This window comes from Poecilia reticulata, linkage group LG17, assembly GCF_000633615.1.
Source record: "Poecilia reticulata strain Guanapo linkage group LG17, Guppy_female_1.0+MT, whole genome shotgun sequence".
Taxonomy (NCBI): Eukaryota; Metazoa; Chordata; class Actinopteri; order Cyprinodontiformes; family Poeciliidae; genus Poecilia; species Poecilia reticulata.
Window position 1 is genome coordinate 2809908 of NC_024347.1, and position 12148 is coordinate 2822055.

The window sequence follows — 12148 nt, forward strand, 5'->3', positions numbered from 1 at the left end:
AATGGTATGGAATAGGTTTTGCAATTAAGCCTTTATTTTCTCCCCAGTTCATTCTTCCACTGACATAAATTTTTGTTGGTTAATTTTATGATTACACTACAATAAAATCCTTATATAAACTACTTTTCAAAATAACTTTTTCTCTTGAAAACCCACAATGAGGTGTTTCAGAAGGATGTTTGTTGCTTTACACATAAAGTCCAGTACAATCTCTTTCTCACATCCAAGTGTACGACTATTCACAATCACACTTTTACATATTAATTCAGACCACACACACAAACGTGTGTGTGGTCTGAATTAATATGATTCAGGCCACAACACACGTCTTCATTTTTCTTCTTTGTTAAAATAATTGAAGTGAAATATATCATTTTAATTCCACTTCATGATTCAGCACTAATTTCCGTTCATCACATTGAATCCCATTGAAATACATTTATTGTTGTATCAAAATGTGGGAATGCTTAAGTGGTAGAAGTTCAAGCACATAAAACATACCTTCAGAAATAAAAGGAGCGTGAAATTAAAAGAACAATGCCATGCTAGCTTTCAGGGAAAAAAAGAAAAAAAACATTTAAACAAATGAATTAACAGTTGGGTGAAAACAGACACGGTACAGTATCTAGTACTCAATAAAACATTTGTTTTTGCTTTGGTGGCGGAAAAATGTCAATTCATTCATTTGTTCATAAAATAATAAATAGGACAGTATATACCTATCCACTAGAAAAACAGGGCAGAAATGCAGGAACAAAAAAAGGAACTGGGATCCAGTAGAACTTCTGACCCAACTTTGTTGCACTTTACTTTCTTCCCTTTGTGCCATAAGCAGCCTGGTATTTAATACCAAACTTAAATCTTCGACTTGAGGGAACATGTATTAAAACGATCTCTAAATGCTCTTTCTGTTCGCTGAATGTCAAACATGGACTTTAGGAAGACGCACTCAAAGGAATCTACTACGTTTTAAGAACTCCAGGATTTTCAGACCCCGTTGAGAAGAAAAAGGGGCAATAAGTCCCAAACTACTCTCTCATCAATTTCAATGCCAACCTATTACAGACAACCCGATTTTCTAACTTCCACTAAATCAGAAGTCATTAGACAGCGTGCGGTCCAGCCCAGAGGTGCTGTGGTGGAGGTGGTGGTGGTGCATGCGGTGCTGGCTGGTGGTGGGGCCGACGTCCATCATCAAGTCGTCCTCCTCGTCCTCCGCCCTGTACGCCTCCGCCCCGTCCTGCGAGTAGCTGTGCTTCATCACCAGGATGCTCCTCCGACCCGCCGGCGTGTTGTGGTGAGAGAGGTGCGGAGACATCTGCTTCGCCAGCCTCGGCGACATAGGGGCCACGGCGGCCCCTCCGTCTGGCGCGATGGTGGCGTCCCTCAGGCTGAGGTTGCTGCGGCTGCCGTGGATGCTGCCGTGGATGCTTCCCTGGTGCGAGCCACAGTGGTGGTCGCGGATGCACTTGCTCTCCGTGCGCCTGAGTTTGTGGAACTTGTCGAAGTCGTCTGCCAGGGCGGCGTCGGCGAGGTCGCCGGAAGGGGCGCGGCGCAGGGTGCAGAGCTCGTAGTGGGGCGGCTCAAAACCCGGGTGGAGTAGGGCCGGGTCAAAGTCATCTCTTAGGGTGCAAGAGGAAAATAACAACAAAACATTTAGGATTGGTGCAGTCCGGGTCGGATTTGGAAGAAGGTGGGCTCCTGGGGTTTCTTTTACATATTTGTATTACAGTAGATTGATAGTCGGATTGGTAGGTACGACTTGATAAATGATGCCTGGAAGATGAATCCGTGTTGTTCTTAAAAAAAGTTGTACCACAACTAAGTAATTTTGAAACGCTAATATAGTTTGAATAAATAAATTAATCAATATTAAAACACCCCGTCTGATTTAGGCCTGTGAGCTTAATAGAAACTACAAAGTTGAAGTTGCAAAACATGTGTTCATTAAAAAAATTAAAAAAATGTGGAAAAAAAAAAATGTTTGGAGATGAACTTCAGATTTTTATTTTTGTAAAAACCACTGTAACTGAGTAAATGTAAATATTAGTTTGCAAATATTAGTTTGTAACTTCCACATTGCACCAAACTATTAGTGGTAAACATGTTGGTAACAAATCACACTGCACAGGGTTTTCATCCCTCACCTGCGGATGACGTATTTCTTGCGAGGTTGCTTGATTTGAATGATGACGGAAATGATGAGCAGGACGACGACCAGGCCGCACGTGATTCCGATGATTGTGAGGTTGGTGTTGTCCAGCGTGTCCAGGATGCTGGCCTTTCTCTTCTCTGTAAGTGGACAACAACCACGGCTCAGAAGACGGAAATAAAAATAAAAAATAAAAAAAAGAAGAAAAGAAAAGAAAGATGTTGCAAGTGTAAACCGTCAAGCGTACCCTTGCAGCGATTCTCGTCCCACGGGTAAACGCAGTTCTGCACGCCGTTGCAGACGAGGGTGTTGTTGATGCACATGTTGCTGTGGCAGAAGAAGGTGTCTCCTTCACACGGAGCTAAGACGAAAGACGAGTGACATGCAAAGGTCAAAGTTTAAGGTAAACTATTTAAGTAGACTATTTCAGGGATTCACTCTGTTATTTCTCACCATTACAGATCTTTAAAAAATAAAACAAAAAAAAAACATCACTGCGTACAAACATGCTCATATGAAAGCCAGTGGAGCTCGCTTTTTTGAGAACTTTGAACTGATCGTTTATTATTTGTTATTTACATGACAAATTTGAAGTGTCAAACTTGGGCGGTGAACTGTGGACACAGATTAATTCATTTTTACTGCGTTTAGAGCAGGTTCTTATGAAAGGATGGGCATATGCACTGCAAAACATTTGAGCCACATTTAGTTGTGTCTGCTGTCCTCTGCTCTTTAAGTCAAATAAAACTTGTGAGCTTTAGATTTCTGACCTAAATGTGTGAGTTTGCGAAAGATAAACTTACAGCGGTACGTTGTGTTAGCTTTTTGTTAATTTTGTGAAACCTCCAAGAGTTGAATAAACGAGGGTTCTTTGGTTAATGCTTAAAAAAAAAACTGAAAGAAGAAAAAGACAGGAGTAGGCACTATTTCCCAGTGTGCTCAGCGACATGTTTTTCTATCCTGTGTGGCACCGTGAGTGAAGTGCGTCACACTGATCTGTCTTAGTGTGCAAATTTTCACGCAACTGTCAGTTTGCAAAGCTTGATGATAATGTTATGTTCACAATAAATGTGTTAGAGCAGAATTCGCTGTGGTTTTTAATAAAATTCATTATGAGATCAGAAATTTTGTTCATGCAATGTAAAACAAGAGTTTTAATTATTCTAAAGTTAAACAAATAATTTTAACTTGATATTGTGAATGAAAATAACACAGAAATGTTTGCGCTTTAACCAGATGAGGACAGTTTTTTCTTGCTTATAGTAAAATAATGGCATGGTTAAAACTCACAATTCAAGATTAATGAACTTAAAAAAAAACAACAATGTTTAGACAACTTGTCTCTTGTTGTTAAATCAACTTCATAAACTTTAATTTCTGAGTGAAACCCAAACCAATTTTCTTGTCCACCTGTTGCATTTTCAAGGAAGCAGGTGGACATTTATTTCAAGTTAAGACACCTTCAAATGTTTTGCAGTGTACAACACTGTCAAAAAAGTAAACAAGAAAGAAGGCCTCGTATAATCCCTGTGATTGGTTGAACGGGACTTTTGGCATCATACTAGCATAAGAAAACTGATAGACTAAATTGCTATTTTGTTTTCTTGAACGTGATTCAAAAAGAGTGCCCTACTGACTAGTGGGAACAATTCATTGACTTCAAGAAACATACATGGTGTCAAAGAACACATGCCTGTTATTTTTTTATTCATCAAAGAAGCAAATTGAAAGGAGAAATGTAGCTGTGCCACACGCAAATGCATTTTTTCCTCATGCACGTATTGACTTTCGCTCACGTTCGTGGAAAGTGGTAAAGAGGATCTTGAATCTGCTCTTCCTGCTGCCTTCGTCTGCCCAGAGCCTCACCACGCCCACAGAGGTCGCCAGCATGACGTCGTTGGCCACCGTGGAGCAAAACTTGTTCTTCAGGTGTTCCACTCCGCTGCTCCCGTCGTAGATGGCGACGAAGTTGCGCTTGCACTCGTTCGAGTTGTGCATTTCGTACTCTAAGAAACGCATGTAGATCTGCGGGGCCGGGGGGATTGGGCGAAAGGAAAACCAACAAGCTGAAATTCTCCAAAACACACACACACACACACGCACAACAAAAGCCCAACACACAGATTGAACTCCGAGGAAAGGAATCCAACTTGGGGGGAAACATGCACGCCTACTAATTGCACGTGTGGTCGATGGGAAACCAACATATCTGTAACTGCCAATCCGCCGATATTCTTTTGCTTATGTTTGATTTCTTTAAGGCAAAAACTATATTTTTTGGTGGCCCGGTATTCAGCTGAAGGTTAAAAACGCAGCGCGCTTCTAAGACAGTGGCATAGAACAATCTTTTGAGCTGCAATTATTGCACGTTAGACATCAGAGTCCGCCTACAGTAAAAATGTTGCAGACCTGTTTATGCCCTCATAAAGACAAATATAATCAATCAGTTTCAAAAGGCACTTGCTATATTTATTTGTAACCAATATAGATTATTACATGGTATAATAACACCCATTTGGTAACACTTTATTTGAGGGGGTGTGCATAAGACTGACGTGACACTGTCGTAAACACGAAGGAGTCTTCATAAATGTTTGCAACTGTTGTCATGAAGTGTCATTCGGTAAATAACGACACTATCAATGCAAAGTTCTATTAAAATTTCCATTAAACCTCCATTAAAAGTGTCAACTTTGCATTAAAAGTGTCATTATTCACCGAATGACACTTCCTGACAACAGTCATAAACATTCATGAAGACTCCTTCACGTTCACGACGGATGTTATGTCAGTCTTATGCACACACCTTCATATAAAGTGTTACCAAACATCTTTTTTTTTGTTTACTATTATTATTTTTTACAATGAATGAACATACTCTGGCTCTTGGTGGAGCTTTGATGTACCACCTGCAGTCCACTGCTTCAGTCAGCTGCGCCTTTCCCTCTTTGCCTATCTGTGTGGATTCCACGAAGCCCTCTGGACCACTCAGCTCAAAATCACAAGCTGTGTGGGGGGGAAAAAAAAAGAAATTTGTAGTACAAAGCAAAAATAAGACCCTTTTGTCCATCTAGCAATAACATCTTTGTTTACTGATCTGAAAGCTCTCAGTATGTTGGGATTTAAGCCTTCATAAACCAACGTAGAGCTATTATAGATCCATTATAGTGTTTTAATGTTGGTGCATGTGGAATAGTCTGCTCCGAACCAGAAATTTTAAAAAAGAAAAGAAAAACAAGAGGTGAGCAGAGAACCACATAAACACTACATGGCAAATTTATCTGAAGCTTTTAAACATGGACAAACTACACAAAACTGTTTTGACCCACTTGACAAAAACAAAGAAAGAAATAAAAAAAGAAAAATTCTCCAATCCCAAAGAAGAATGACCGAACAAAAAGCAAATCAACAAGTTTCAGAATATGTTAGATTATCTTTATCTTGCTTTAATCCAGTTTGATCTCCTGAGCTCGGAAAGCTTCTAACAGATTTTCTCATCAAGCTAAAAAATAAAAAATAAAAATGCATGAAATTTCTCAACATGAGCACTTTATCCCAAGTCCCACTAATCCGTTAAATCATACAAACTGATTGATGCCATGGTCAAATAACACAAAGTTTGCTGTGTAGTCAAAATTTAAAGGACAATGATGCTGCGCGTCAAAAGGTGGGTTTGTTCTCAAAAGCCACATGTCACTGCTCATCTGACAAGGCGCTTGAAAAGTAAGATAAGCGGTTGAATAGCAAATAGCAGTAGCAAAAGAAAAAAAATCTAATCAACCCAGATCTTTTATCTCCTATGAAGCTGAGTGATAAAAATACTACAGAGTCAGAAAGTTGGATTTTGTTCGTCTCCGCTTGGAGGGTAAAATGTGGCCAGTAAAATGAATACTCACCTGGTAGAGCCGGTAATTCTCCAATTTCATCGAACTCCGGATCTGAAATTGAGAGCAAAAATTGTGGGGGGAAAAAAATTCTACACATATGAAGAATCCAGATATTCTTTAAAACCTTACTGTTACAGCCTTATACGAGACACAGGATACTTCTGGATTTATGTCTTTCTATATTTAATTTAGTTATTGTCCTTTTTATTTTTCATTTCATTCTCTTGTGTGAAGAACATCTGGCTTTTATGCAAGCGATGCACTACCCGTGACAGTGTGGGACGTTGGGGTGCCTGGGAGCCGTTTGTGGCTCTTGAAATGGTTTTGCTCGGCCCCTCACCACAAGTCAAGAGTGGTAAAAAAAATTTGGTCGACAAAATAGAAAACAACCACAAAAAAAAAATTTCAGTTCAGTTTATCCAGCTATGTATATTTTATATATTTCATTTCTCTTCAAGTTATACACTGCTCTGTACATTGTAACCACAATAACAGATTTCATTGTGCAGCCAACTTAAAAAATGTATATGATCTGTTGTTTAGTGGTATGTAAAGCAGTAAAATGAGATTGAAACAAAATCACTGACCAAAGATTAAAAATGGAAAAAAAAAAGAAGTAAAACCAGTAATACTCCAGGCATATTGAAAGGCATATGAAACGCACAGCTGGCCAGAGCTTTAACACTGACGTTGCGGTCCAATTCTGCTGGCCTTGTTTAAACACTCAAAAACCCTGATGCTCTTCCTAAAAAAAAAGAAAAAAAAAGAAGAAAGAAAATCACACAAAGGGAATACATATTGCGTCCTGAACCCTTTGTGCTGACGTGTATTAAAAATTTCAACAGACCAGCTTAGTTGAGGACAGATTAGGCTCCAGTGGTTTCTACCAACCTAGTGATAAAAATCATTGGTGGCTTGTCTCATGAAATGCTTTATTTGAAAAAATAAAATAAAATAAAAGAAAGAAAGAAAAAACATCTCATGTTGATTTAAGAGACTGTGTGCTGTAACAGAATTGTTAAGAAAAAGGAGAATGATTTTTCACATCTATAATTTTTTTTTGCCACCTAAAAGTTTAAAAAGTAAGAAGGTAACATGGTGAACTGAGGGGTTTAAAACAACCAAGACTCTCATTAATCCTCTCTATTTCTTAACCTTCCTGCTCCAGGCCAGGCCAGATTACTCACATGTATTCCTGCAAGTCTATGTGCGTGTCTGTGTGTGTATGTGTGCGTGTGTGCGCGTGTGTGTGTGCATCTCTGTGAGACACAACAATTTATCCTCAGAGGCTTTATGCCAAAATGAAGAGCAAAACTGTAAGGCTGAAATAAAAAGATGCTTGACGGTTAGCAGAATTCGTCCTTATGTGGAACACAGAGCGAGTAGGTTTACAAAAATAAAAATAAAGAAGGAGAATGCAAGATTAGATTGTTTTTTAAGTATAAATGAGAATGCAAAATGTTAAAACAAGGAAGTAATATTTAAAAAGACATAATTTTTCGACCTTCCTGATTTTTAAAGCTTTTGTTCTGAGTCTGGAAAATCCTAGTTCAAGTTTGATCAGCTCTGGAATTTGAAATAAGGAGCAGTGGGTCTGCTCAACGTAGTAGTTGGAAAGATGGAAATACTAACCCACAAACACAAACACACACTGATTTAGTAATGCAGTTAGGATAGAATATTGAGACACCCTATTTTTCAAAGTGTCTCACATGACACATGAAAACACATCAGATTAAAGAAAAAACTGTGGTGATGGTACCATGGTAACGCTTATCAATCATTTGTAAGGGCTTAGCTTTTACCACAATTTCTACCACATCTTCATCATAACCATGACACATTATCCACAAACATTTCACACTGCTTGCACTCTTCACAGAAATACTTTAAAGAATACTGTCATTGCGTCAGTTGGCAAATAAACAACTTAAACACTTTCTTTCATTTTGGTTGACAAACTCTGTTATCAAGCACGCAGGCCTGTGGCCAAATTCTCTCCTGCCTCATGAGATGACCGGAATTAGGGATGAGATTAACTTTTGACTTGAACAATTAATTACATGTGATGTAGATGCACAAAAACCAGTCTTTCCTTCTTCCTCCCCCCAAAAGCCAAAAAACAAAACAAAACAAATGTTCTCTCAAAGGAACAAATCATGTTATGGGTTTCCTAACACATTTCTTAATTATTAAAATATATAAGAGTCAACAAAATGATAGTGATCTTATAAAAATATATATATTCAACTCTTCTCCGGGACACATATAACCAAATTCTTCAGGACTGACTGAGGAAACTCTAGCTGTGGTAATCCCTTGAAGGAACAAAAACAATAGCAGAGACATTTTAATGCTTAAAAACAGTCTAAAAAAAAAAAAAGATAGTCTGGTGGATGGACAGAGGGACGCGGATTAATCTCTGCCCCTTGTCGGTGTAGGTGGCCCATAAACTCCGTGGTTAATAAAGCCTCTGCCTCGGACACCCTTAAGCTGCTACCGCGGCTCAACGCTGACAAGCCGCATTCCCTGAAGACAAGCTTTCATTAACTTGTGTGTGTGTGTGTGTGTGTGTGTGTGTGTGTGTGTGTGTGTGTACATGGCAGACGGACAGAACAAGAGTCTCTGTGTGTATGTGTGTATGCGTGTGCTGCCCTGCTCTTGTCAGCTGCAGCTGCTGTGCCTGCACAACAAAACTGAGAGTACAACATCCTACGGGCAGGGCCGTTTTTATTCTTATCGATTACGATTTCCACAGCTAAAATAACCTCAAAGACTCAAAATAATGTTCTAAAGGTGTGTATTTTTTAAGTGATTGTGCATTATCTAGTTGAGGAAAGGAAAATGGCAGATGGGTGCAGACAAATTCGAAGGAGGCTTTAATCGAACTGCAGTTCATCTGCCTACAAAGTCCAGTTGGTTTGGGGTTGGTGCAGTTCTGGAGCAGTTCGAATGCTATATGCAAATAGAGCAAGGCATTCTGGGTCATTTCAATCTGAACAAATGTACCTGGCTAACACTAGCGGGGGAAAAATAGCTCATAGTCTTTTGTCAAAGACAAAAGAGAAATTCTACAACTGCTTAAATCTGATGCCGCTCTCTATATTTTAATTTTCTTAAGTTATGTCTCCTTCAGAGGTTTTCATGTCGTTTTCTCCAGTAGTTCTTGATGCAGCGCCACCACAGGCGAGGAGGTAAGCAGTTTTTTTTCCAAAGGTTTTGGTTGGTTGGTTGGTTGGTTGGTTGGTTGGTTGGTTTGACACTTGAATCACACCAGCTGAAAATTTAATAAAATGTCGCAAATTTGGTTCCTAATCAAACCGAGTCTACCGGACTATAAGGTGTGAAAACACCCTAAATCTCCTGTTCGCAACTGGAAACTGAGAAGCTTTAAAATTGATGTTAATGCTCTCCAGCTTGTCTGACTGGAGAGGAACTACTGCAAATCTGGTAGACATAACCCAAAAGACTTAAAGTAGCATTTTCAGTATAAGTGGTTCTACATTGCAACACTCTGGGATCTGAATACAAATGCACAACACAATCAATTCCTCCCATTTCCCAGTAATGTGTTCCTTCGAGTTGGTCGATGCGACAAAACACAATATAATACGATTAAGATTGGGGCTATAAGGTCACTATACTCCAACAATGAGTTCGATTGTGCCCAAACCTACAGACCGGTCGATCCTAAATGTAGACTTTGTCACAGCTCAACACTACGACGTAACAAGCTCACGTTGCGAGCGTCCGACCTCAAAACATCTCCAGCTCTTGCTCACCTTGGGTGAAGTTATAGCGGGCTGAAAACCCGATGGCTTCCAGTTCGCCGTCGGCCACGAACTTGATGTAAAGGTACCGCCCGCTAGAGCGGACGAAGGCAGGACTTTCCTGGCCGCAGTAGCGGCCAATGATGGGAGAGAACCCGAAGGGCCCGTCGCGGATTTCGATGTGGTCAAACCGGCACTCCCAGGACGGTTCGATGGAGTATTTCTCGTCGAAGAACAGGTCGATGCACTGTCGAGGCGAGGCTGCAGCAGAAGGGACCGTTTAAGAAGTGGGAGGGAAGATCTGCAGCAAGATGGGACGGTGGTTGTGTCTCACCTTCTATGATGTAGATGCATTCCCTCTCCGGTGGGTATTTCTCAGGGTAGTTTGGAGAGGTGAAGCACCCTCCACTGGTCTCCTTCACCCATGTTCCACACTGTCCAGCAGGGGTCACACCTGAGTTGTTTTTCACTAACAAAAAACAAAATTGTTTTTTTTTTTTATCGAATTGGGTTTTGTCGATTTTCCACATATGTGTTTACTTTTATTTTAGTTTTGATATGTTTAAAAATTCTAATTTACAGCAAAAAAAGACAGATTGCTACAAAAAAGTAGGAGTGGCTACTGTGAGATTCTCATGGATTTCCTCGAGAGTACATGTCTATGGGCTTTTTTTTTTTTAAAGGCATTTATTCAAATTTATTCAAAGCAAAAAAATGTAAAACATAATATAAGTGATTATTCCTACAATGTAGTAAAACTTAACTTCAATCAGGAAGCTCTTCAGAGTCGTTGCAAGACTGACTGCTATCGGAGATTCATGCCGCCCACATCAATCATCACATTTCACAATGACTTTTTCAACATATACTTGGATGATGCGATAACATTTAATTTCCCTTTAGGATGAAGTATTTTTCATTTTGAACTGAACAGGATTAAACCTCTTTTAAACCTTTTTAAACCCCTTTATTCTCTCTGATTTACAACACGAGCCTACACTGGGGGGTATTTCRTTAAATTATCTGAATTTTAAAAAAAGTAGAAAAACATTCTTTTTCAAAGAAGTGCTTCTCACATAAGCACTAAACGAGAAATCATTTGTTTGAATGAGGTCAAAGGCATCAAACAAACGTATTACATCAAACTGTAATAACTTGTGCTAAGTTATACCTTGGGCTTTTTTCGTGTTTGCTGTTGAACCGCACAGCTCAGGTGGAACGAGGCTCGCTGCTACAGCTGGGGAGCCAGAAGAGAGAGAGAGAGAAAGAAAGGGAAATAAGAGAAGCAGTGGGGGAAACAGGAAGTGAGCGAGASAGTGCAGCAGTTGATGAGTCTACGCAGATGGTTTGCGCTTGATTTTTATTTTTTTTTTCTGCCAGAGGTTATATGTTCTCATTCAGCGAACTCACCGATGGGCAGCAGAAGTTTGTGCGCCATGACAGATCCCCGAAGATGCGCAGATCTGTCTCACATGGCTCCATGAAAATGCTGCGCGGTGCGGGAGCGTCGCGTCTCATCGGTCTCTGCGCGGTGCAACATACCGTTGCGCCTTTCAGCTTACCGTGCATAATATGCGCCAAAGCAGCAGACACTTGTCCATCCATCCATCCACCCACCCCTCCCTTTTTCTCCCGGCAGCTTTAAGGATTAACTTCTCTGACACAAACCTTCACTTTTCACCCTCCTTCTTCTGTACCACCACCTCTACAGGCCGTTTTACTGCGCTTCAAACATATATACATGTATTTAAAAAAAAAAAAAAAAAAAGGATTTATAGCATATCCGCGTTTTGTTGCAAATTTCGTCATGTTATGAATTTTGCAGTTGTTTACTTTATTCATTTGTTTCACGTTAGAAAATACAATTCTTACATCGCATTGACATCTAGCAATCGAATCGGACATTAGAACCCACATTTATATTTTCATACCGAATTATAAAGAAGTATTTCCAGAAAATTGTATTCATATTAAATAAGACAAATACAACATTTTATTTATTTATTTATTTATTTATTTATTTATTTATTTATTATTTAAAAGTTCTGGTCGTTGGTTTGACGGTTGGGTGGATGGTTGAAGTATAGCTATAGGGGACTGAATACTTTTTGATGAAAAATCAATAAAACATTTTTTAATGGAAATTTCACATATATATGATGTGTGCTTTGGGATATTTGTAGAATAACTGAGTTCAGATTTGACAGTTCTATGTTGTGTTTTCACTGTTGTCTCATTGTAATGTGGCCCCCACAGCCTAAGCATTCAAAATGTGATTTTTTTTGTTGCGTTTATACAATTAAAATAAATGATTCGCAAATCATACACTGTTCTTTCAA

The 12148-nt window shown here is 39.4% G+C and overlaps 1 protein-coding gene across 2 annotated transcripts; it reads right to left on the reverse strand.

The window, feature by feature from the left end:
• Positions 1 to 158: 158 nt before the first annotated feature.
• On the reverse strand, positions 159 to 11370 carry LOC103478925 (neuropilin and tolloid-like protein 1). Of its 2 annotated transcripts, none has more exons than XM_008433052.2 (10): positions 11220 to 11370; positions 10981 to 11046; positions 10144 to 10278; positions 9822 to 10070; positions 6049 to 6090; positions 5031 to 5158; positions 3949 to 4177; positions 2400 to 2513; positions 2148 to 2292; positions 159 to 1622 (listed from the first exon to the last, which is right to left on the reverse strand). In XM_008433052.2, exons 1-10 carry the CDS (start codon positions 11245 to 11247, stop codon positions 1094 to 1096), a joined length of 1665 nt encoding a protein of 554 aa, XP_008431274.1. In that variant the 5' UTR covers positions 11248 to 11370; the 3' UTR covers positions 159 to 1093. The 2 variants fall into 2 exon arrangements, with proteins under 2 accessions (XP_008431274.1, XP_008431273.1); XM_008433051.2 differs by having other exon boundaries at positions 10981 to 11055.
• Positions 11371 to 12148: the final 778 nt, after the last annotated feature.

What these genes read in the sequence shown, in the direction of transcription:
- LOC103478925 (XM_008433051.2), bottom strand. Translation starts at nt 11,247, where the DNA reads ATGGCGCACAAACTTCTGCTGCCCATCG. An exon ending in CAAACTTCTGCTGCCCATCG is followed by an intron (nt 11,056 to 11,219) that starts GTGAGTTCGCTG and finishes CTCTCTCTTCTG; the next exon opens with GCTCCCCAGCTGTAGCAGCG. An exon ending in CCGCTATAACTTCACCCAAG is followed by an intron (nt 6,091 to 9,821) that starts GTGAGCAAGAGC and finishes TCTCAATTTCAG; the next exon opens with ATCCGGAGTTCGATGAAATT.